We start from the raw sequence: 22,174 nt of genomic DNA on the forward strand, positions 1-22,174 counted from the left end.
CATTCAAAAAAAACAAAAAACCCAGCCCCTGAACTGCTGACGCGTGGAAGCCTTTTGGTCCCGGTTGGTGGCACCAACCGGGACGAAAGGTCCCCCTCCCTGGGCAAGCGGCATCGGCCACGTGGAGCCCCATCTGTCCGGTTCTTGGGCTAACCGGGACTAAAGGTGTAGGGCTTTAGTACCGACCATTTAGTCCCGGTTCGGGAACCGGGACAAATGGCCCCCATGAACCGGGACGAATGGGGCTTTTTCTACTAGTGCACATAAGCAAAACTGATGAGGTGGCGCCTAGTCATAGCAATCCACCACAATTTACAAGGCTATGACCATCTATATTGGTTGTGATCAGCTACAAATAAGGCAGCGGACCAGTGCTGTCTGCTTTATGACCATTTAATGTAAGGAAATTACGATCTTTCTGGCGAAAATGGTCGTTATAGTTTAAGGTTTGGAGCCCTCCGAACAGCTTGCGACCAATTGGTCTCAAATGGTCGTAGAATTACTACCATTTCTTTTAGGATCATTAACAGAAGGTCATAAGTTGACATATTTCTTGTAGTATTTTCTCAATCGCTATGACTTAGCAAGGGCAAACTTCTCATCGGGCCTCATGCACCAACATTCTTTGTTTTCCAAACTTGTGACAGTTTCTTTAATTTCGATTCTGATGTAAGCTCTCCTCTTAATTAACAAAGTCATATCAGTGTCCTAAGAAACGCAATGTCAAGAACAGCTACATGTCACCTTCAGGTTGCAGGCCATTTCACATTTCAAAAAGGACAGATCATAGCAAATTATTTCATCAACGGGAATTTCAAGAATACGACGTACGCTAACAATACTAAGTCAATCGTGGCTGATGGTGACTGATTTCTTTATCCAAAAAAAGATGGTGACTGGTTTCTTGTCCTGATCAAGCCTCCCCTACACTGGTGCTAGAAACAAGCGCATAATTAGTTGGTGGGGGACGTCAGATAGCTTCTCTACAATTGATGAGTGGGCAAACCTTGGAAATTATTAGTCATTCGACATTTGATGGTGACTGAGAATGACACCCAACATCGACATTTAGACTCCTAGCTAAAATGGTTTCAGAAGGATACACTACGTAAGCAAAATCTATATGTATATTTAGTGGGGTAGAGCGCCTCGGCACTTGCAATCAAGGTCATCGAAATCGTGATTCTATCATATGGTTCTACGACTTTCCATCTAAATTATTTGGACACGCTCTATGATTCTAGCCAATAAAGTCCACGATTTTACGATTGTAATAGGCATGATCATAAGATAAACGATCTTACCACATAGTCTTGGTCCAATTCAGAATCACGATTCTGACTATCGCTTGCAGAATTTTATATTATTTCGCCAACTGAAAACCATAAAAATGTGGGTCTAATACGTTGTCTCAATTAGCTTCACCATATAAATAATTAAGCTGAAGTAGCGGCAACATGCATGCATGCTAGATTATGCACAAACAGAAGTAGTTCTGAAAAGACTTATCGGCGAATTTGTGGAGGCCACCAATGTTAAAATGAAGAACTGATACCAAACTAATAAGTGCATGTTTTGCCTTGGAAAGGAAAGACAGAAATTCTATTCTAACAAGCCGGCCACCAAGTGGAACTTACAATTCACGAAATTCAGCATGATTAGTGCCTTGATCGTTTCAAACTAATTAAAGTAAGGAACATGTTCGCTAGTGAGAACTGAAAGCAACTGATATGACCGGTGGCGGTGGGAAATTAACTGAAGAATGGTCCAGGTGGAATGTACGTACTTCCAGCGTTCTCTCTTGCAACTGGAAATAGAACTAGCAGCCACTACCTCCGTCGTGGTTTATAAGCCCCCTTTGTATTTTGTGTCAAATTTTAAATAGAGACTTAACTAATAAAATATTAACACATGTTATAAAAATTATATCATTAGATTCGTATTTAAACATAGTTTTCAATCATATTATTTTTTATGACATGTATTAACATTTTGTTAGTTAAATTTAAGGTCAAAATTATAAACAAGGACGGAGGTAGTAGTGAGTAACAGATTTATATATCCACACAAGATGGAACAATTTGTCAAAGTAATACAATTCTTTCCTAGAAATGAAGACCAAGTGAATGATTCAAGAAAGAAACTAATTAGAATCTGATTGGTGCATGCGTCGATCGTGTCAAAACAATGCAGTATTGACCAAGGTTTTGGTTACCAGTCGAAATTTTAAGATTTCCCATGGTTACCACGTATTTCCGTGCCCCTCGGTAAATCGTCATACCGAGCAAAAAATACCATTTTTTTGAAATTTTTGAATTTAAACACTCGATTTACAGTAAGGTATGTAGGGTCTAATTAATATAATGAAAGTTGGTTATGGCATGTTGGTAGCAACCTAGTTCCTGTTTTGAGAGGTCTCTGGTTTGAATATTCGTTCATTTTCTTATTTGAATTCAAAATTCAACTATAAAATTCGCTCGAAATATTCTCGGTATTTGTCGGTATTTCTCGGTAACCGTGGTAACCACATTTATCAGTCCCCCTCGGTAAAATTACCTCATTCGGTAACCAAAACCTTGGTATTGACCAGTGCGAAATCAGCTGAAAAAAAGGTCCCACTTTTCTTCTTTTCTCCAAGTGACCGATCCGAATCCGATAGTGATTTGCTGATGCATAACGCACTTTAATTTGTTCATCATCATCTGGCGGAAGAAAAACAAGACAAGGACCTCGTGTAGGTTTGTAGCTAGCTAGTCGTGTTCGGGCCGGCTGTTAGCTTCCAATGGCGACCACCGGCGTCGTCATCCTCCTGCTCCTCCTACTCGCGCCAACACCGTATCTGGCCGCCGCCGATTTCTGCGACAACGTCAAGGCCGCCGGCGCCGCGCTCTCCCGGAACGCCTCCTCTTCGCCGGTACAGTTCGCCACGGCCACCATCGGCCAGGCCCCCGACGTGGTCTACGCGCTGGCGCTCTGTCTCGGCGACGTCCTCGACGGCTCCGCCTGCGGTAGCTGCATCGCCGACTGGTTCGCCACCGTAAACCAGACGCAGTGCGACAAGGCGGGCTTCAGCTACCGCGACTGCATCGTCGTCTACGGCGCCGGCGCCGACATCCTGGCGGCGCCCTCGAACGCCACGGGGGGTTCCGGCGACAACACTCCGCCCTTCCAGGATTGGAACATCAGGAACGTCACCGCCGACGACGCTCCCCGCATCGTCAACCTCACCTTCGAGCTGCTGGCGAAGACCGCGGCGATGGCGGCCACCGCGACGCCCAAGCTGTACGCCACGGGCGTCATGGACATGAAAACAGTGGGAACCTACCCCAACGTGTATTCCCAGGTGCAGTGCACGCCGGACCTGTCCGCCGATCACTGCTCGGCGTGCCTGGGCCGCCTGCTCCGCATGGTCAACTCCACCATGTCCCTGCGCATGGGTGGGCGGATGGGTGTCACGCGGTGCTTTTTCAGGTACGAGGCGTTTCCTTTGTACGGCGCCCGGCCCATGCTAAGCCTGCCGTCGTCGCCGCCGGGGCCGGCTCCGACTCCGACCAAACGCAGGAGCATGCTGTGGGTGATCCCCGTAGCTTTAGTTCCTCTAACGGCGGCAGCGCTTCTCTTCTTCATCTTTTACCGTCGACGGCTAACAAGGCAAAGAAAAGGTACATATCCTATTTTTCTAGTGGATTCGTTCTTTCATATAATCTTCACAAATAGTGGCAAATTAGTGATTATGTTACTGCTATGATATTTGATGGCAATAATGTTACTCAAGGATCAAGACGTGCTCACAGTTTGGAGTGGCAAGGGAAAAATTCGGATTTCTCTTTGTTTGAGTTTGAACATCTACTAGAGGCCACAAGAAATTTTTCAGAAGAAAGCAAACTTGGGCAAGGTGGCTTCGGCGCTGTCTACAAGGTAAATTAGTAGTATAGGCCACTTTTATTGTCAACTGTTTAGTAGAAGCCTAATATGGTCACTAGTATGAAACATGAACCTAGCTGATAAGTTCGTAAATGGTTGAGAAGGATTAATTACAATGATTCATACTTTTGAAGAGATTTTTTTCGCAGGGCCAGCTTTCAGATGGGTCGGAAATAGCGGTTAAGAGACTTGCTTCACATTCAGGACAGGGTTTCATGGAGTTTAAAAATGAAGTCCAGCTCATAGCCAAACTCCAACACACGAATTTGGTTCGACTCTTGGGATGTTGCTCTCAAGAAGAGGAGAAAATACTGGTCTATGAATACTTGCCAAACAAAAGCTTGGATTTCTTCATCTTTGGTATGCATTTGCATTTCTTAGTTACTTCAATTACTCTCAGTCGATATGATGCATCAGAATGACTAAATATTACTGGTGGCTTGTTTTTGGCAGTCCTATGAGTATAGTTTCATGACCTTGGCAATTTATTTTCATTTATCTGGGTGCCTTTTCCCTGTTATACTAATAACAAATTGATGTGTAGATGAGAATAAAAGAGCTTTGCTGGATTGGACAAAACTTGCAGTAATAATTGAAGGGGTAGCAAATGGACTTCTCTACTTACATAAGCACTCTCGATTGCTTGTCATACATCGAGATCTTAAACCAAGCAACATTCTCTTGGACAGTGAAATGAATCCAAAAATTTCAGATTTCGGGCTCGCAAAAATATTCAGCTCAAATGACACCGAAGGAGACATTACAAGAAGAGTTGTTGGCACATAGTACGTTTCTTTAAAAAAAAACTCCAATTTCAATTACATTTGTTACATTTCAACAAGATAAGGTAATCTTGACATTTATCATATACCATTTTAGTGGCTACATGGCCCCTGAGTATGCTTCGAAAGGAAACTTCTCTATTAAATCCGATGTCTTCAGCTTTGGTGTTGTCATTCTTGAGATCCTAAGCGGGAAACGGAATTCTGGTACCCAACAGTGTGGAGGTTTCATCAATCTGCTTGGATATGTAAGATTATATGCACAAACTTAAGCTTGCAAAATTATCTCTTACTTCTCATTTTCTACACAACCTAATGCGTGTGACGGAATTGCAAACAGGCATGGCAATTATGGGTAGAGGGAAAGTGGATTGACCTTGTTGATGCATCATTGGTTTCTGATAGTCACTCAACAAAGATAATGAGGTGCATTAACATAGCATTGTTGTGCGTACAAGAGAATGCAGTTGATCGACCAACCATGGGAGATATTGTGTCAATGCTAAGCAATGAGACTATGATCTTGGCTGACCCTAAGCAGCCAGCATATATCAACGTAAGAGTAGGAAATGAAGAGACATCCAATGCTCCTGAGTCATATAGTATCAATGATGTGAGCATATCAATCACAAGTCCTAGGTAGTGTTTTTCGTTGTGTCATGGTCTTGTACTATCCACTTGTAGTACATTCACACCAACATAAATGGTGTATACTGCGTAAGTTTCGGTGGTGTCTCAAGTGTGTCGTTTATGTGCCCCAAAAAGTATAAGAGAAAGGCTTCGAAGCTACTTGGAGCAACCTTTTCCTTTCTTATTTTCTTCTTAATTAGCAACTTTCAACTAACTTTAGTTATGTGCATGAGGTGTTTTTCCACCTTTGTTGTCACGCATACTAAAACACTGCCAAATGCGGTTGATTCCGATAAGTTGTTCCATACATCATGATTCGTTATCTACGGACATAATGAGAACTACAATGTTTAGCTATAAGAACACTACAAACTGCAATGTCTAAGTGGTTCATACCAAAGGAGAGGAGGTGGTTTTGGTGCTTGATGAAGGCTTCAATTTATCTATGACAGATTGTGTCTATCCAAAAGCTCATGCAATACGAATCATCTTTTTTTCCTCCATAAGGGGACTTCAGCTTCTTGTATATAGTCGGGGGCAAGTGCCTTGGCGGGTACATGAATCCTCAAAACCGAGCGAAACTCTTTTTGTCCCTCGTCCTACGGTTGGTTTTCCTGGTTGGAGGGATTCCAAGTATTGTATGGGTTTCTCCTTGGATATAGTAATTGTACACTACTCGTAATCAGTTTGATTCTATCTCCGGTGGCACTCCGATGCTTGTTATGGAGATGCGTCCAGTTAGCCGTCGCCATGGCAGCAGAGAAAACAAGGAGTGGGGTGAAAGCGAAGGGGATTATGAAATGGGGTCATGATGTGATGTCCGAAATTGATTATCCCAAGGAATGACCTCGAATTAGGCATTCCACGTACGGCAGGCTTTCCGACCTGTTTCTTGTCCACTTTATTTGTTCTCTCTTCTAATTTCGGACGTGTGATTCTGTTCTAGTCCTTAATCTATAACTATTTTGTTGAAAAAACCAAATCTTCTACGTATTATATTCGTGCTGGCCGGCAGCTGCTAGACCGAGTGTAAGTGAAAGTGAACTGAACAATTTTAAGTCAACAAATTAACTAGGGTGACGCGGAGATTGATTGTTCAAATTAGTTGGAAAGCAACAGGCAAACAGTCATCAGAGGCTGGCCGGCCATTGCATAAAATTTTGTTTCATTCTTCCAAGTCATCCACCATGCGACATGGAAAGCATGTGATTGCCGGCCGTGCTAAACACATACGTTAGGTGAAAGTGAACGTCTTGACCTGTATAATTAGTTATCTCACACTCAACAAGTTGTTCTTCACCTGAATAACCCGTGCGTTAGGTGCCAAACACGTAGTATCATATTCAATAATTTGTTCTTGACTCTCTGAAAGAAAGACTTGCTCAACCGAAAGCAACGACTACAACAATTCCCAGCGGTTAGTTAATTTGGAGTTTTGATGAGGGGTGGCATATTTCTATGTGTGATGACAAAGGCGGGTGACCTTTTCCACTAAAATCCAATGGGTGTAAATTTCTAATTCACCGGATAGACGGCCAGATGTCTTATTTTTCTGCAATATTTTCTAATATGTTTTTTTATGTTATTCTGGTTAGTCCATCATACACATTTAGTACTTACTCTATAATACAATATAATATTTTTTAGGTGTGGTTCCAATCTTTTTTTTTTGAACCAGACTATCCCCATTTGCATTTATCATGAAAATGACGAGTTCTTATAGACCAGAGGAGACGGGAAAGAGAGAAATAGTTTGAGACACTAATTGTAAACCCACTGTGACCATGTTGTGGTCCGGCAACTGATGTGTTTCTTCTCAGCGACTTGTTGAAGGCATCTAGTGGTACACTTTTGATGCTTGTTAGGCTTGTTTTGTTGTGTGTTTATGTTTTATTCTTTTTTGCGGAAAGGCCAAAGGCCATATATGGTCATATATTAAGCACTGTAGTATAAATATGTAGAAATATGCCCTTACAAAAAATGAAAAATACATTCAGATTCTTAGGATTGCTGAAGTCTTTTTCCTCCTGCATCCATTGATGACGTGCTTTATTTCATCAGCGTGTATAAAAAGTCCCTCGACACTATATTGTATCTTTCGGCTGTGTCATGTAATTTTAGAAACGGAGTAAAACCCTGTTTTTAAAAAAAAAATCAAGACACTAATTGGAAGCCCGCTGCTAAGGGCATCTCCAATGCCGACTTGCAAATTCCTCTGGTATATGTCCGTTTTTATGTTCGGACGTGGTCCGCGGACATGATACGGGAGGGAGCCATCCAGTTACAAATTACCCGACTGAGAGGTGAAAAAGTAGGTGGGGACCATGCATGTGGTGAGATATTTATAGTTTGGTGTCCGGTTGGGAGGAGAGGGAGAAGATAGAGGGGGCATGCATGTGCGGTTGGGAGGAGAGAGAGAGAAGAGAGATACATGCATGTGATTGGGACTCCGGAAAACCTCCTCCAGGTTTGTCTGCAAAATACCGGAATTTGGACGTCCAGACAGCTTCGAGGATTGATAAAGGTCCCCATTAATTTACAAAAGTGAACAAATGTGTCCAATCAGACATATACTAGTACTTTGCGGGTCTTTCTTGGAGATGCCCTAAAATGCCTGAAAGACATGTACATACTTTTTTAAATCGAAAATCCACCATGGCGACTATTAATTTTCGAACATACTTACGTTGTCCAAAAGGCTGCATACAATGAATCACGGAGGATCTCCCCTAGACACAAGTCTGGAATCCCTTCTACATGGGGAGCTAACAAATGAGCTACAATAATCCTCTCCCTCGGACGGTGTTCTATGGTTATATGAGAGATATTCCCAGCTAAGAACACACTCTTCGTATATTGCCGAAACTTCTGTCGCTGAAAAACCTCCATCATGCATAGTTTGAACAACTTCCAGGCAGTCTGAGTTGATAATTATCTTCTTGCTCCAACTTGACATGCCACGACGAGTTTCAATGCTTGCGTTTCTGCAGTAGCAACCGAGTTTACATGTCCTATTCTACTGTTACTCGGAGCCACAAAGTGCCCATGGTCATATTTGATCACAGCTCTAGTAGCCCCCTTCTCCTCATGAAGACAGAAAGCAGCATCGATATTCATTTTAACATAGCCCTCAGGAGGTTTCGACCAACCTTTGTTTCTTGATGCGCATCTTCCTATCCAAAACCTTCATGCGGTTTGCAGTCGAACACATGTACGCTAGTTTTTAACCTAGAATGATGAAAAGAGATTTCTATTCTGTTCCTGCCGGACCGGACACCGGAGCTGGCAGACCGAGCGTGTAAGTGAGGTGAGCAATTTTAAGTCGAGAGAAATTAACTGAGTGTTTGATCCTTCAAACACTTCATAGACTTTCTTTCCACCAGCCTCAGTGAACCCCGAGAAGACCTGATGACCTTGACTTTCTCCACATTTTGCCATGTTAAAGCAACGAGAAGCAGAGGCAATTAGGACAGGCAGCACCTGGCCGCGCACGTACGGTCAGCATGGCGGGCGTGCTGCTGCTCGTGCTGCTCGTTCTCATGCCATCGTCGGCCACGGCGATCGGCCACGTCTGCGGCAGCGGCGGCAACTACACGGCCAACAGCACCTACCACTCCAACCTCGCCGTGCTCAACGCCACCCTCCCCGGCAACGCCTCCTCCTCCCCGCAGCTCTTCGTCAACGCCACCGCCAACGCAAACACAAACGGGACCGCCGGCGTGGTACGCGCGCTCGCGCTCTGCCGCCACGACACCACAAACCTCACGGCGTGCAGGGAGTGCGTCGCCTCGTCGTTCGCGTACGCGCAGAAGATGTGCCCGAACCACACGGCCGCCACCGTCTACTACGACTACGACGAGACGAACGCCCTGAAGCCAGGGTGCCTCCTCGGCTTCTCCGGCGACCGGGGCTTCCTCAGCACGGCGTCCGGCACCACCGGTAACGGCACCTTCTTCCAGTATTTCAACACGGTGAACATCGCCGGCAACGCTGGCGTCGTCGCTGCGGCCGTCCGCCAGCTCCTCTCGCAGACGGCGCGGGACGCGGCCGCCGCGGCCAGGAGGTTCGCCACAGGGTTCATGGACGGCGGCACCACGACAACACTCTACGCCCTGGCGCAGTGCACGCCGGATCTGTCCGCCGGCGACTGCCTGGGGTGCCTCCAGCGGCTCGTGGGCTCGATCAACGCCACCAACTCCGTGCGCCTCGGTGGCCGGATCTTCCGGCTCCGCTGCAACGTCAGGTTCGAGGCCTTCATGTTCTTCGACGACAAGAACATGCGGCGGATTCCATCTCCGACATCCATGTCTCCGGCGCCGGCCCCGGCGCCGGCAAGCAAGAGTATGTGATGAACAATCCTTGATTAATTTACTGACATGTTATTACTATGACTTGTATGATAATTCCTTAACACTGGAAAAAACTTGTGCTAATTTTGAAGGACATGGAGTCAAACCTTGGGTAATTGCCTTATCGGTGGCTGCTTCTGTTGCACTGGTTGCAATCTGTTTCATCGCCTACTGTCTTCGGCGGCTTAGAAAAAAGAACACAAAAGGTGAGTAAATTAGTTACTGAAATGATCAATAGTATATATATAATTAAGAGATCGATACTGATAGCGCCATAATTTTCAGGTACACAAGGAAAGCGTACTCACGAGTTTCAAGAAGGCGATGAACAAGTTTGGGAAATGGAAACAGAGTTGGCCGATTTTTCAGTATTTGACTTTAATCAGATATTAGAGGCTACAGATAACTTTTCCGAAGAAAACAAACTTGGCGAAGGTGGATTTGGCCCTGTTTATAAGGTAAATATATATAACAATATTATGTAATAATCCTCGTTTTCTAGGCAAAATAACATGCATCGCCATTATCATCAGAGTATATATAGGAATTTGGAACAGTCGATAAGAGGGAGAATATTGATCCATCAAAAAGCCCCAAATTGTTGCACAATACTGATAGATGTTTTTCTCCTAGGGCCGCTTTCCTGATGGAGTGGAGATAGCAGTTAAGAGACTTGATGCGGATTCAGGACAAGGTTTCATAGAGTTCAAAAATGAAGTTGAGCTCATAGCCAAACTGCAACACAGGAATTTGGTTAGGCTCATGGGATGTTGCTCTCAAGGAGAGGAGAAAATACTCGTCTACGAATACTTGCCAAACAAAAGCTTGGACTTCTTTATCTTTGGTACATATTTGCGTTTTCAGATTCATATGTCAAATTAAAGTTCTCTTGTCTTTTGATTGTTTCTTTAGATGTTTTTCCACTGTTGTACCAACATTTAATTTCCGTGCAGATGAAGATAGAAAAGCTCTATTGGACTGGGATAAACGTATTGTGATAATTATAGGAACAGCAGAAGGACTTCTTTACCTACATAAGCACTCTAGGTTGCGTGTTATACATCGAGATCTTAAACCAAGCAACATTCTCTTGGATAGCGAAATGAATGCTAAAATATCAGATTTTGGTTTAGCAAAAATATTCAGCTCAAATAACACCGACACAAATACTACAAGAAAAGTGGTTGGTACATAGTAAGTTTCATATGAATTACTCCACTTATAAACATTTTTATTGCAAGTCACCCGTATAGTAATTTGACATATATTATTACACTATTTTAGTGGCTACATGGCACCTGAGTATGCATCCCACGGCATTTTTTCTATCAAATCGGATGTATTCAGCTTTGGTGTTTTAACTCTCGAGATCGTTAGCGGGAAGAGGAATTCCCATGAATGTGGAGCTTTCATCAACCTCCTTGGACATGTGAGTGCATGTTTACACATCCATTTAATTGAAAAAAAGCTTTGTTTAGTCCGTGATCAACTAATTAAGTATTTGATGAAATTTCAAATAGGCTTGGCAATTATTTGAAGAGGAAAGCTGGAGCGAACTCATTGATGCAGCATTGGTTCCCAACATTTATTCGACAGAAATGATGAGGTGCATTAACATTGCACTGTTGTGTGTACAAGAGAATGCAGTTGATCGACCAACCATGTTGGATGTAATTGCAATGCTAAGCAACAAGACCATGATCTTACAAAAGCCTAAGCATCCAGCATATTTCAGCTTAAGCACTGCAGGGAACAAAGCAGCACCCACTACTACAAAGTCTTGTAGTGTTAATGATGTGACTATATCTACGGTGACGCCTAGATAGTTTTCCACTATATGAACGTTGTGTTAATTTAGATGTTCGGTAGTGTGTAAGTTCTAAATAATAAATGAAGCGCAGAACTTCTTCGCTATATATTACAAATGTAATGTGTTTTGTACAATGGATGTAGCCAATCAAAATCAAAACTGTCGTTATGTTAATTTGTGTTGATATCTTTTAATATCCTACCAATGGTTGTAGGCAATCAAACTACCGATAGTTGTATGGTAACGGACGAACTCTCACCATCCAGATCAAATCCTCTCTTTTTTAACCATGTAGCTTGGAAAAATCAAGGTAGGCACTACCAGAGTGTTTATAGTCCTGAAATTAAGTTGATGTACACCGTTTAGAAAACCGAACCATCTTCGAGTGTCTTTCGTGGTTTTGAGAAGGAAGTGGTTTGACCAAAGGGGTGCAGGAAAAAATATAGAAATCAAAGGAAGAAAAATAGGAGAGAAGAAAGGAAAAAAGAAAATCAAAAAGGTGTCGAAAATCTTTGCCGAGTGTCAAAGGCCAGTGCTAGGCATCATCCCGGATGATGTTTGCAAAATTTATTCTGCCTCGGCAGCCTTGGGATGGAGCCTATCCAATGATCCTAATTTCGAGCTAATGGACGCATCATGCGGGGTGGCCTGGGTTGGGTCACCCGCTTTCTGCATGTACACACATAGGCGTCAACTTACTGCATGCAATCCAAAAAAAAGTAACGTTCACACCGACCATTCGACGGTCACGCATATAGACTCCATGAATACACATGTATCCATGTTTCTACATGAAAGTGTTAAGTTGTCACCTTAGTTGTTGCCGTCATAGTATCACCATTAGTCATTCACGTCGCAACACCCCCGGCCGTTGTCATCCCTGCCCATTGCAACAATTGGTGAAAAGACCCGATGAGCGCAACACCAGTTAACATTACGAGCCTCCGATCCTGGTTGCATTGCCGCCGCCGTTGCACATCATGGTCGTCGTTCGAGGTTGCGACATGGTCGTTGTTGCGGTCACCTCCCCCATTGGGGCATCACCCGACAACCCTCGCCTCACCACTCACTCACCCGACAGATAGGCCTCGTGGCACCCCCAGCGGGTGGTTGTATCACAACATGGACCACTTACAGCAATGGCAATCAGCCCTTTGTAGCATCGTATGTTGCAGTAGTGGTGGTCGGTGATGAAGCCATGTACCTAGGGTAGGGTCATGGACCTGTCCAAGGTACCCTCCCCAAGGACATCTCAAGAGGAAACTACCTTTCAGTCGACCTGGGAGGATTTCACTCGACGGACTCGAAGACACTCGACCATGAAGCCACTCACTCGACCACCAGGAGGTCTAGAGTCACTCTGCACACAAACGGTCTGTCATTAAGTAGTCTTTATGGTCATGATAGCACTTTATGTATGGCTTTACCAGTAACGCCAGACCTTAATGTACCTTAAACCCTGCATAACTAAGGGCCGGAGGGGTTTGGCGGACTCTATATAAGCCACCCCCTCCTCGGTGTAAAGGGTTCGCACCCCTGTAACTCATACGCATATAATCCAGTCGACCGCCTCCGGGCTCCGAGACGTAGGGCTGTTACTTCCTCCGAGAAGGGCCTGGACTCGTAAATCTCTTGTGTATACAACTACTCCATAGCTAGGATCTTGCCTCTCCATACCTACCCCCTATTCTACTGTCAGGCTTAGAACCACGACAGTTGCTGGGGCAGGTGTCTTAGCGACTTATTGGAGAAGTTGCAATCGTTCTGATCTCCTTCATCATGGTTTCAGGCGGATTTTTGATTGAGGGCCGCGAGATCCGTCTCGGTGCGCTCACGTTCATCGCCGATGACTCCGCTTGGCTTCAGGAGGCTCCACTCGACATCGACGCGCTCCCCGTCCGCGGGCGACGCACTTTCGCGCGTGCGTCCTCCTGCGGCAACCGTCGACCCCGTATCGATCGACCCCTGTGTCGTCCTCTCTCCATGTCTCCCGCCAGCGCAAGCGCTCTGGTCGGTCAAGGCTTCAGCAGTGGGTGAGGCACGCGGTTGCCCGCCAGTCGGCCACCCCCCAAGTCGCGGCGATCGAGCCCGACGAATCTCTCTACGGCCTGTTCGACCTGTCGACTGGCTCCGTAGAGACTGCATCTGAGTGCGACAGCAGTGATCCAGCGGCGGAGGTCCTGATGGTCAATGGACCACACAGTCCTCCCGGCTTCCCCCGCACCGATGGAGGGGACGGCGGAGGTGACCCAGCGCAGGTCCACGAAGAGTATCAACCCGAGCCACTCACTTAGCTGCAAAGGGAAGATCTTCACCGCCGGAACATGGATGCGCTGCATACTCCTATCGTTGGAGAAACCCCCGAGGCTCGTGCCCTAGAGGACGCGCGTTTGGCCAACTTGGCTGAGCGCACTCGACTAGAGAACCTCCAGCGAGCACTCGACGAGCGTGCGCGGCAACGGGTACCAGACTCCAGTCGACGTCAACTCTTTCCACCACCGACTCAGGTATATCGAACTCCGATTCAGAATCTAGCAGCTGCAGCCCGTATAGCAGAGGTGATTTAGCCCTCTCAGTCAGAGGCTGGCAGAGGCTTGATGTAGATCAGAGATTTACTCCGGACAGCAGGAGATCAAAATTCAGCTGTATCGCAGTCGCGAAATAGGATTCACAGCAGATCCGTCACTGTGAATACAGTCCAGTCGGCCCATAGCCCAAGATCGCCCCCGAGGCGTGAGGGACGTGGAGGCCGGCGTGATTAGTATGATGACCGATTCGATCGCGATGATCAGCGTCGAGTGCTCACCCCTCCACCAAGGGGTGGGTCGTACGCCCCTCGACAACAAGATGACAGACGCCAGCACGGTGTTGGGCGAAGGGTTCCAGTCGACCCCAGAGAACCATGCTTTGATGCGAGATCCATTATCTTTCAAGGTTTGGTCGACCGGAACAGAGCCCACCGAGAAGGCCATGACAGAGATGTGCCCACCAGCAACAGAGTTCATGTCTCAGGACCAGAGTGTTTTAGCAGAGCCATCAGGGCCGCGGTGATTCCTCCCAACTTCAGGTTGGCGAATGGAGTTAGTAAGTTCACTGGTGAGTCCAAGCCCGATACTTGGCTTGAGGACTACCGAGTGACTGTTCAGATTGGCGGTGGCAATGATGAGGTGGCCATGAAACACCTACCTCTTATGTTGGAGGGCTCGGCCAGAGCATGGCTGAATCAGTTGGCACCTAGTAGCATTTACACTTGGGAAGATCTTGCCCGAGTGTTTGTCAGAACATTTGAAGGAACTTGCAAGCGACCAGCAGGGTTGACAGAGCTGCAGGTTTGTGTGCAAAAGTCGAATAAGACTCTGAGGGATTACATCCAGAGGTGGATCACATTGCATCACACGGTGGAGAATGTATTTGATCACCAGGCAGTCTGTGCCTTCAAGGAAGGCGTTAATAATAGGCCGACCGCTCATGAAACTGGGGGAGGGAACTCCAATCAGAAGCAGAAGCGGAAAGCCGAGCCAGCTGCTCCTGGAGAAGCCTTGGTCATGACTCAAGGAAAGTTCAAAGGAAAGCCTAAAGGGTCTTGGAACCCTAATAAGGTGAAGGACAAGGAAGGAAATGACGTGATGGATTTGCCGTGCCACATCCACATGAAGAAAGATGAGGAGGGTAACTTCATTTACCCGAAACATACCACTCGGCAGTGTCGGCTCTTGATCCAGCAATTTCAGGGGAAACAACCCAAAGATAAGGAAAAGGAGTCGGACAAAGTTGAGGACAAAGAGGACAGTGATGAAGGATACCCCCATGTCAATTCCACCCTGATGATTTTTGCTGATGTTGAAAGCAAAAGTCGATTGAAAGTTATCAACCGTGAGGTGAATATGGTTACTCCGGTGACACCCAGTTATCTGAAATGGTCTCAGACCGCCATCACATTTGACCAGTCTGATCATCCGACACACATAGCCACCCCTGGGAGGCAAGCTTTGGTGGTCGACCCAGTCGTCGAAGGCACTCGACTGACTAAAGTTCTGATGGATGGTGGCAGCGGCCTGAATATATTGTATGCGGAGACGCTAAAAGGGATGGGTATTCCGATGTCCAGACTCAGTACCAGCAACATGAGTTTCCATGGAGTCATTCCTGGAAAGAAGGCTGAGTCACTCGGCCAAATTGCTCTTGATGTGGTTTTCGGCGATTCAAAGCATTTCCGCAAAGAAAAGTTGACATTTGAAGTTGTGGATTTCCAGAGTGCTTATCACGCTATTTTAGGCAGGCCAGCTTATGCACGCTTCATGGCTCGACCATGTTACGTGTACCTCAAATTGAAGATGCCTGGTCCCAAGGGTGTGATCACCATTACTGGCAATCGAAAAAAGGCAGAAGAGTGCTTTCAGAAGGGCTCAAAGATCGCTGATGCTCAGATAACAGTGGTAGAGCTGCAGGAATACCATAAAACCGCAGATCCGAGTGATTTATTGAGGGCCAAGAAGCCCGCCACAAAGTCAGTGTTCCAGTCGTCCAGTGAGACGAAGCCCGTTCACATTCACCCGACCGACCCCAGTGCAGGTCCGACTCATATCTCCACAACACTCGACTCTAAATAGGATGAAGCACTCATCCAGTTCCTCCGTGAGAACTGGGATATCTTCGCATGGAAGCCTGCTGACATGCCGGGTGTTCCCAGGGGACTGGCTGAGCATCGTCTACGAGTCGACTCAAAAGTGAAACCTGTCAAAGAACATCTTCAACGGTCCGCCGTCCAGAAGAGAAAGGCCATTGGCGAGGAGGTGGCTCGGCTCCTGGCAGCAGAGTTTATCCGAGAGATTTACCACTCCGAGTGGCTCGCCAACGTTGTCATGGTCCCCAAGAAGGACAAGTCACTTTGCATGTGCATTGATTTCAAACATATCAATTGGGCCTGCCCGAAAGATCATTTTCCTCTCCCCCGCATCGACCAAATAGTCGACTCGACTGCGAGATGTGAGCGCCTGTCTTTTTTAGATGCCTATTCCGGTTACCATCAGATCCGTCTGTATGGACCCGACGAGATCAAAATAGCTTTCATCACTCCATTCGGGTGCTTCTGCTATGTCACCATGCCATTCGGCCTCAAGAATGCCGGAGCCACGTTCATGAGGATGATTCAGAAGTGTTTACTCACTCAAATCAGCCGGAATGTGGAAGCATACATGGATGATATTGTGGTCAAATCACGGAAGGGTTCCGACCTGTTGACTGACCTCGCCGAAACATTTGCCAATCTCAGGACGTATGATATCAAGCTTAATCCGTCAAAGTGCACATTCGGAGTTCCTGGTGGAAAGTTACTCGGTTTCCTCGTTTCCGAACGAGGAACCGATGCCAACCCAGAAAAAGTTGGCACTATACTCCGAATGAAACGCCCTGTGCATGTGCATGATGTCCAGAAGCTTATTGGATGCTTGGCCGCTTTAAGTCGATTCATCTCTCGCCTCGGTGAAAAGGCATTGCCTCTTTACCGACTGATGAAGAAGTCAGACAAGTTCGAGTGGACTCCTGAAGCTGATGCAGCATTTGCAGAGCTAAAAGCTCTGCTCTCCACCCAACCGATACTTGCTGCCCTGTCAGCAAAGAGACTTTGTTGCTTTACATTGCAGCCACAGGACAAGTCGTCAGTATAGTACTTACGGTCGAGCGGGAAGAAGAAGGAAAAGCCTTCAAAGTTCAGCGCCCAGTATATTATCTTTCCGAAGTGTTGACCCCATCGAAGCAAAGATACCCTCATTATCAGAAGCTTGTATATGGGATTTATATGACCACGAAGAAGGTTGCTCATTATTTCTCTGATCATTCCATTACAGTCGTCAACGATGCCCCATTATCAGAGATTCTGCACAACAGAGATGCAACTGGTCGAGTGGCAAAATGGGCGATTGAACTCCTTCCCCTTGATATCAAGTTTGAGGCAAAGAAAGCCATTAAGTCCCAAGCAGTAGCAGATTTCATCGCCGAGTGGATTGAACAGCAATTACCGACTCAAGTTCACTCGGAGCACTGGACCATGTTCTTTGACGGTTCTAAGATGTTGAATGGTTCCGGTGCTGGGGTAGTATTGGTTTCCCCCCAAGGAGATAAGCTCAGATATGTGCTCCAGATCCACTTTGATTCCTCCAACAATGAAGCAGAATACGAAGCACTTTTGTATGGGTTGCGTATGGCCATTTCACTCGGCGTCCGTCGCCTTATGGTTTATGGCGACTCAGATTTGGTGGTCAATCAGGTGATGAAGGAGTGGGACGTCAGAAGCCCATCCATGACTGGTTACTGCAATGCAGTGAGAAAGCTTGAGAAGAAATTTGAAGGGTTAGAGCTCCATCATATACCCCGACTGAAAAATCAAGCGGCTGATGATTTGGCAAAGATAGGTTCCAAGAGAGAAGCCATTCCCAGTAATGTGTTTTTGGAACACATCCATACTCCATCAGTTCAAGAGGATCTTTTTACCAAAGAAGCTCCATAGCCAAAAAGTGCCGCAGATCCGACTGAAGTTGAAGTTCCAGCAATGGTCGACCTGATCATGGAAGCTTTGGTCATCACTCCCGACTGGACAGAGTTGTACATCGTGTATATCCTAAGGAAAGAGCTCCTAGAGAATGAAGAAGAGGCTCGACAGATCGTCCGTCGATCCAAAGCCTTTACCGTGATAAAGGGACAGTTGTACAGACAAAGCGCGACTGGAGTCGGTTAGAAATGTATAACGCCAGAAGAAGGACGGATAATCCTTGACGATATCCACTCGGGGACCTGTGGTCATCATGCGTCCTCTCGGACCATTGTGGCTAAAGCATACCGAGCGGGATTTTACTGGCCAAGAGCAAATGAAATGGCAAATGAGATAGTCGACAAGTGTGAAGGATGTCTGTTTTACTCCAATCTATCGCACAAACCCGCCTCAGCCTTGAAGACCATTCCACTCTTCTGGCCGTTCGTTGTTTGGGGGTTAGATATGGTTGGACCACTAAGAACTGGCAGGAGCGGCTTCACTCACTTGCTAGTAGCAGTCGACAAGTTTACCAAATGGATTGAAGCTAAGCCTATCAAGAATCTGGATGCTAGCACTGCTATCAGCTTCATCAGGGAGTTGGTATTCAGATATGGAGTTCCGCACAGCATCATCACGGATAATGGGTCAAACTTTGATCCCGACGAATTTAGAGCCTTTTGCGCATCTCAAGGCACACGAGTCGACTATGCTTCAGTCGCTCACCCCCAGTCGAATGGACAAGCAGAACAAGCAAATGGTCTAATTCTCAAAGGACTGAAACCCCGACTGATGCGCGATCTCAAGCACGCGGCAGGCGCATGGGTCGACGAACTTCCGTCAGTACTTTGGGGATTAAGGACCACTCCTAATCGGTCGACTGGGAGAACTCTGTTCTTCTTGGTCTATGGAGCTGAAGCAGTCTTACCGAGTGACCTGCTTCACAATGCACCCCAGGTCGAACTCTACACTGAAGATGAAGCAGAGCAAGCCCGACAGGACGCAGTCGACCTTCTAGAAGAAGAAAGAGAGATGGCCATGATCCGATCGACTATCTATCAGCAGGACTTGCGTCGATTCCATGCCCGAAACGTGAAGAGTCGAGCCTTCCAAGAAGGAGATTTGGTTCTCCGAGTGGATTAGCAGAAGCCACACAAGCTTGCTCCTACTTGGGAAGGTCCCTTCATCGTCACCAAAGTCCTCCACAATGGAGCGTACCACCTTTACAATGTCGATCGCCAGATCGACGAGCCACGAGCTTGGAACGCGGAGCTGCTCCGCCCCTTTTATACTTAAGTATTCACTCGTATGAGATGTAATAGAAGTACTTCTGTAGTTTATTTATCAAAGACAAGAGTGTTATAATTTTCCCAGTGATTGTTGTTACTTTTGTTTACATGAGAAATCCCCCAGTGGGTGGCTTAGCTGCGAATCCATTTCGCCTAAGTTTGTAGAAAACAAAAAATCCTGCCGAGTGGTGACCCAGCCTCACACTCGGGGGCTTAGCTGTGAATCCGTTTCGCCTAAGTACTTGAAAATCCTATTGAGTGGTGAGCCAGCCTCCCACTCAGGGGCTTAGCTGCAGTCCAAGTACTCGCCTAAGTTTAAAAAATCCTACCGAGTGGTGAGCCAGCCTCCCACTCGGAGGCTTAGCTGCAGTCCAAGTACTCGCCTAAATGTTTAAAATCCTACCGAGTGATAAACCAACCTCCCACTCGGAGGCTTAGCTGCAGTCCAAGTACTCGCCTAAGTGTTTAAAATCCTACCGAGTGGTGAGCCTGCTTCACATTCGGAGGCTTAGCTGCAGTCCAAGTACTCGCCTAAGTATTTAATACAATCTGCGCTCTACAAAGATGACGAGGTGCAGGTCGACTGATACCTTCTCCTTCCAAGTTACGCCACAAATACAATGTGCGCTTTGCAAGGATGACGAGGTGCAGGTCGATTGGTACCTTTTCCTTCGAAGCTACGGCACAAAAAATCCTACCGAGTGGAGAGCAAACCTCCCACTCGGGGGCTTAGCTGCAGTCCAGTACTTGCCTAAGTATCTGAAAATCCTACCGAGTGGAGAGCAAACCTCCCACTCGGGGGCTTAGCTGCAGCCCAGTGCTCGCCTAAGTGTTTAAAATCCTACCGAGTGGTGAGCAAACCTCCCACTCGGGGGCTTAGCTGCAGCCCAGTGCTCGCCTAAGTATCTGAAAATCCTACCGAGTGGAGAGCAAACCTCCCACTCGGGGGTTTAGCTGTAGTCAGTACTCGCCTAAGTATCTGAAAATCCTACCGAGTGGAGCGCAAACCTCCCACTCGGGGGCTTAGCTGCAGCCTAGTGCTCGCGTAAGTATCTGAAAATCCTACCGAGTGGAGAGCAAACCTCCCACTCGGGGGCTTAGCTGCAGGCCAGTGCTCGCCTAAGTATCTGAAAACCCTACCGAGTGGAGAGCAAACCTCCCACTCGGGGGCTTAGCTGCAGTCCAGTGCTCGCCTAAGTTTTTAATCTATTCCGCTCTGCAAGAGCGATGAGGCGCAGGTCTATTGCTACCTTTTCCTTCTGAGCTACGCCACAAATACAATGTGTGTTCCATCTTGACCCGCAAGGACGCAGGTCGGCTGCAATCCATGCTCCACCCCTACCTGCAAAAGCCGTGAAGTGCAGGTCGACTGGACTTTCCACCTCAGAGCTGCGTCTCAAACATTAAAACATATTCCGAAGTGAAGAAGAAAATTCGCTCGAAGGCAAATGCAAGCATATTCGACGATAAGCAAAGTTCAGTAACGGATTCAAAAGTGCTCAGGCGTCAAGCCTGTAGAAGTTTATCGGTTACAAAAACCACTCGGCATACCGAGGCAAATTTAAGGTGAAGCATAGAAGTTTTTTACTCCTCAGGTGGAGGACTGGAGGGCGCGACAAACTGGTCCAGGTCGATTCCATCAGCGATCCGAGTGGCAGCAACAATGAAGGTCTCCATGAAAGATTGGAAGTCATGCTTCTTGGTATTGGCCATTCTGATGGACGCCAGCTTGTCCTCTCGAACATCCTTGCAGTGAACACGTACCAGGGACAGAGCAACATCAGCACCACACCTGGCAGAAGACTTCTTCCATTCCTGCACTCGACCTGGAACGTCATTCAGTCGAGTCATTAAAGACTCGAGGTCATTTTGAAACATCTCTCTTGGCTAGAGTGTCATGTCGATCCGCGACACCACAACCTTCAGTCGAGCGAGGTAGTCCACAACACCAGCAACGCGAGATTCCAGTCGGAGCACGTTCATAGCAGCTTCGTCCTTCACAGGAGAGTTAATGGGGTCCAAGCTTGTCTCCACTCGACTGGTTTCCTCCTCAAAGTTCTGGCAGAATTCTGTAAACACAACTCGGAGTTAAGCCAGCAGTTTTATGATCAGTCGATAATAACAAGTCAGTCGGATAGAAGGGGTTACCTTCAAGCATGAGGAATAACTTCTTGGCGAGCCCTCCCAGATAAACCTCCAGATCATTCTTCTTCCCGCCAGTTCGCTAGCTTTTTCACTCAGGGCTATCTTGTCGTTCTTCAGTCGACTGACCCCCTTGTTGGCCGCGTCGAGAGCGGCTTTCAGATTGGCATTATCCTCTTCAAGTTTACCGACTGAAGTCAATTTTTCTTCCGCGAGCTTCGTCTTGTCTGAAGCCGCTTTCTGCGCCTCGGCAAGGTCAAGGTCCTTCTTCTTCAGAGCCTCCTTCAGTTTATCTGCAAAGTAACAATGAGATCAGAATCAAGAATGGACAAAAGGATAAAGACAGTCGTCAAGATTCTCACCAAACATACCTTTTGCCTCCTCCTTCGCCTTCGTGAAGTTCTCCTGGATGAGCTTCAAGTGAAGTTCGAGCTGGATATGTTTGTTCTCCAACTCAGTATAACGAGCCACGAGCTCGCAAGATTTCTGCGAAAGATCAGTCGACAGACATCAAAGATAGGTCACTTCCGAGTGACTAAGAGAAAAAATCGTAGCATTTCTAAGACTACAGCCGAATCAAAATATTCAACTGTAGTCTCGGGGACTACACCCAGTGGGTGCACTCAGCGTGCCCCCGCTGGTTCTACCGACTCGGTTCGATCAGTCGACCGAAACAGACATAAAGTTATGATCTTAAACCATAGCTAACTGCCAGCAGTCAG

General features: G+C 46.6%; 2 protein-coding genes across 2 annotated transcripts; both read left to right on the forward strand.

The window, feature by feature from the left end:
* Positions 1 to 2,750: 2,750 nt before the first annotated feature.
* Positions 2,751 to 5,495, forward strand: LOC119280596 (cysteine-rich receptor-like protein kinase 10). Its single transcript, XM_037561402.1, has 6 exons — positions 2,751 to 3,662; positions 3,776 to 3,918; positions 4,074 to 4,284; positions 4,469 to 4,709; positions 4,804 to 4,954; positions 5,047 to 5,495. The coding sequence occupies exons 1-6, from the start codon at positions 2,783 to 2,785 to the stop codon at positions 5,347 to 5,349; spliced, it is 1,929 nt and encodes a 642-aa protein (XP_037417299.1). The 5' UTR covers positions 2,751 to 2,782; the 3' UTR covers positions 5,350 to 5,495.
* Positions 5,496 to 8,839: 3,344 nt separating this feature from the next.
* Positions 8,840 to 11,608, forward strand: LOC119280598 (cysteine-rich receptor-like protein kinase 10). The gene is made up of 7 exons (XM_037561403.1): positions 8,840 to 9,677; positions 9,778 to 9,891; positions 9,971 to 10,143; positions 10,319 to 10,529; positions 10,639 to 10,879; positions 10,970 to 11,114; positions 11,206 to 11,608. Exons 1-7 carry the CDS (start codon positions 8,840 to 8,842, stop codon positions 11,509 to 11,511), a joined length of 2,028 nt encoding a protein of 675 aa, XP_037417300.1. The 3' UTR covers positions 11,512 to 11,608.
* Positions 11,609 to 22,174: the final 10,566 nt, after the last annotated feature.

The sequence above is a fragment of the Triticum dicoccoides genome, chromosome 3B (assembly GCF_002162155.2).
Source record: "Triticum dicoccoides isolate Atlit2015 ecotype Zavitan chromosome 3B, WEW_v2.0, whole genome shotgun sequence".
Lineage (NCBI taxonomy): Eukaryota > Viridiplantae > Streptophyta > Magnoliopsida > Poales > Poaceae > Triticum > Triticum dicoccoides.

Coding starts and splice junctions, on each gene's coding strand:
- LOC119280596 (XM_037561402.1), top strand. CDS start 2,783: ATGGCGACCACCGGCGTCGTCATCCTCCTGCTCCTCCTACTCGCGCCA. Junction 3,919..4,073: donor GCTTCGGCGCTGTCTACAAG/GTAAATTAGTAG, acceptor TTTTTTTCGCAG/GGCCAGCTTTCAGATGGGTC. Junction 4,955..5,046: donor TCATCAATCTGCTTGGATAT/GTAAGATTATAT, acceptor AATTGCAAACAG/GCATGGCAATTATGGGTAGA.
- LOC119280598 (XM_037561403.1), top strand. CDS start 8,840: ATGGCGGGCGTGCTGCTGCTCGTGCTGCTCGTTCTCATGCCATCGTCG. Junction 10,530..10,638: donor CTTGGACTTCTTTATCTTTG/GTACATATTTGC, acceptor ATTTCCGTGCAG/ATGAAGATAGAAAAGCTCTA. Junction 11,115..11,205: donor TCATCAACCTCCTTGGACAT/GTGAGTGCATGT, acceptor AATTTCAAATAG/GCTTGGCAATTATTTGAAGA.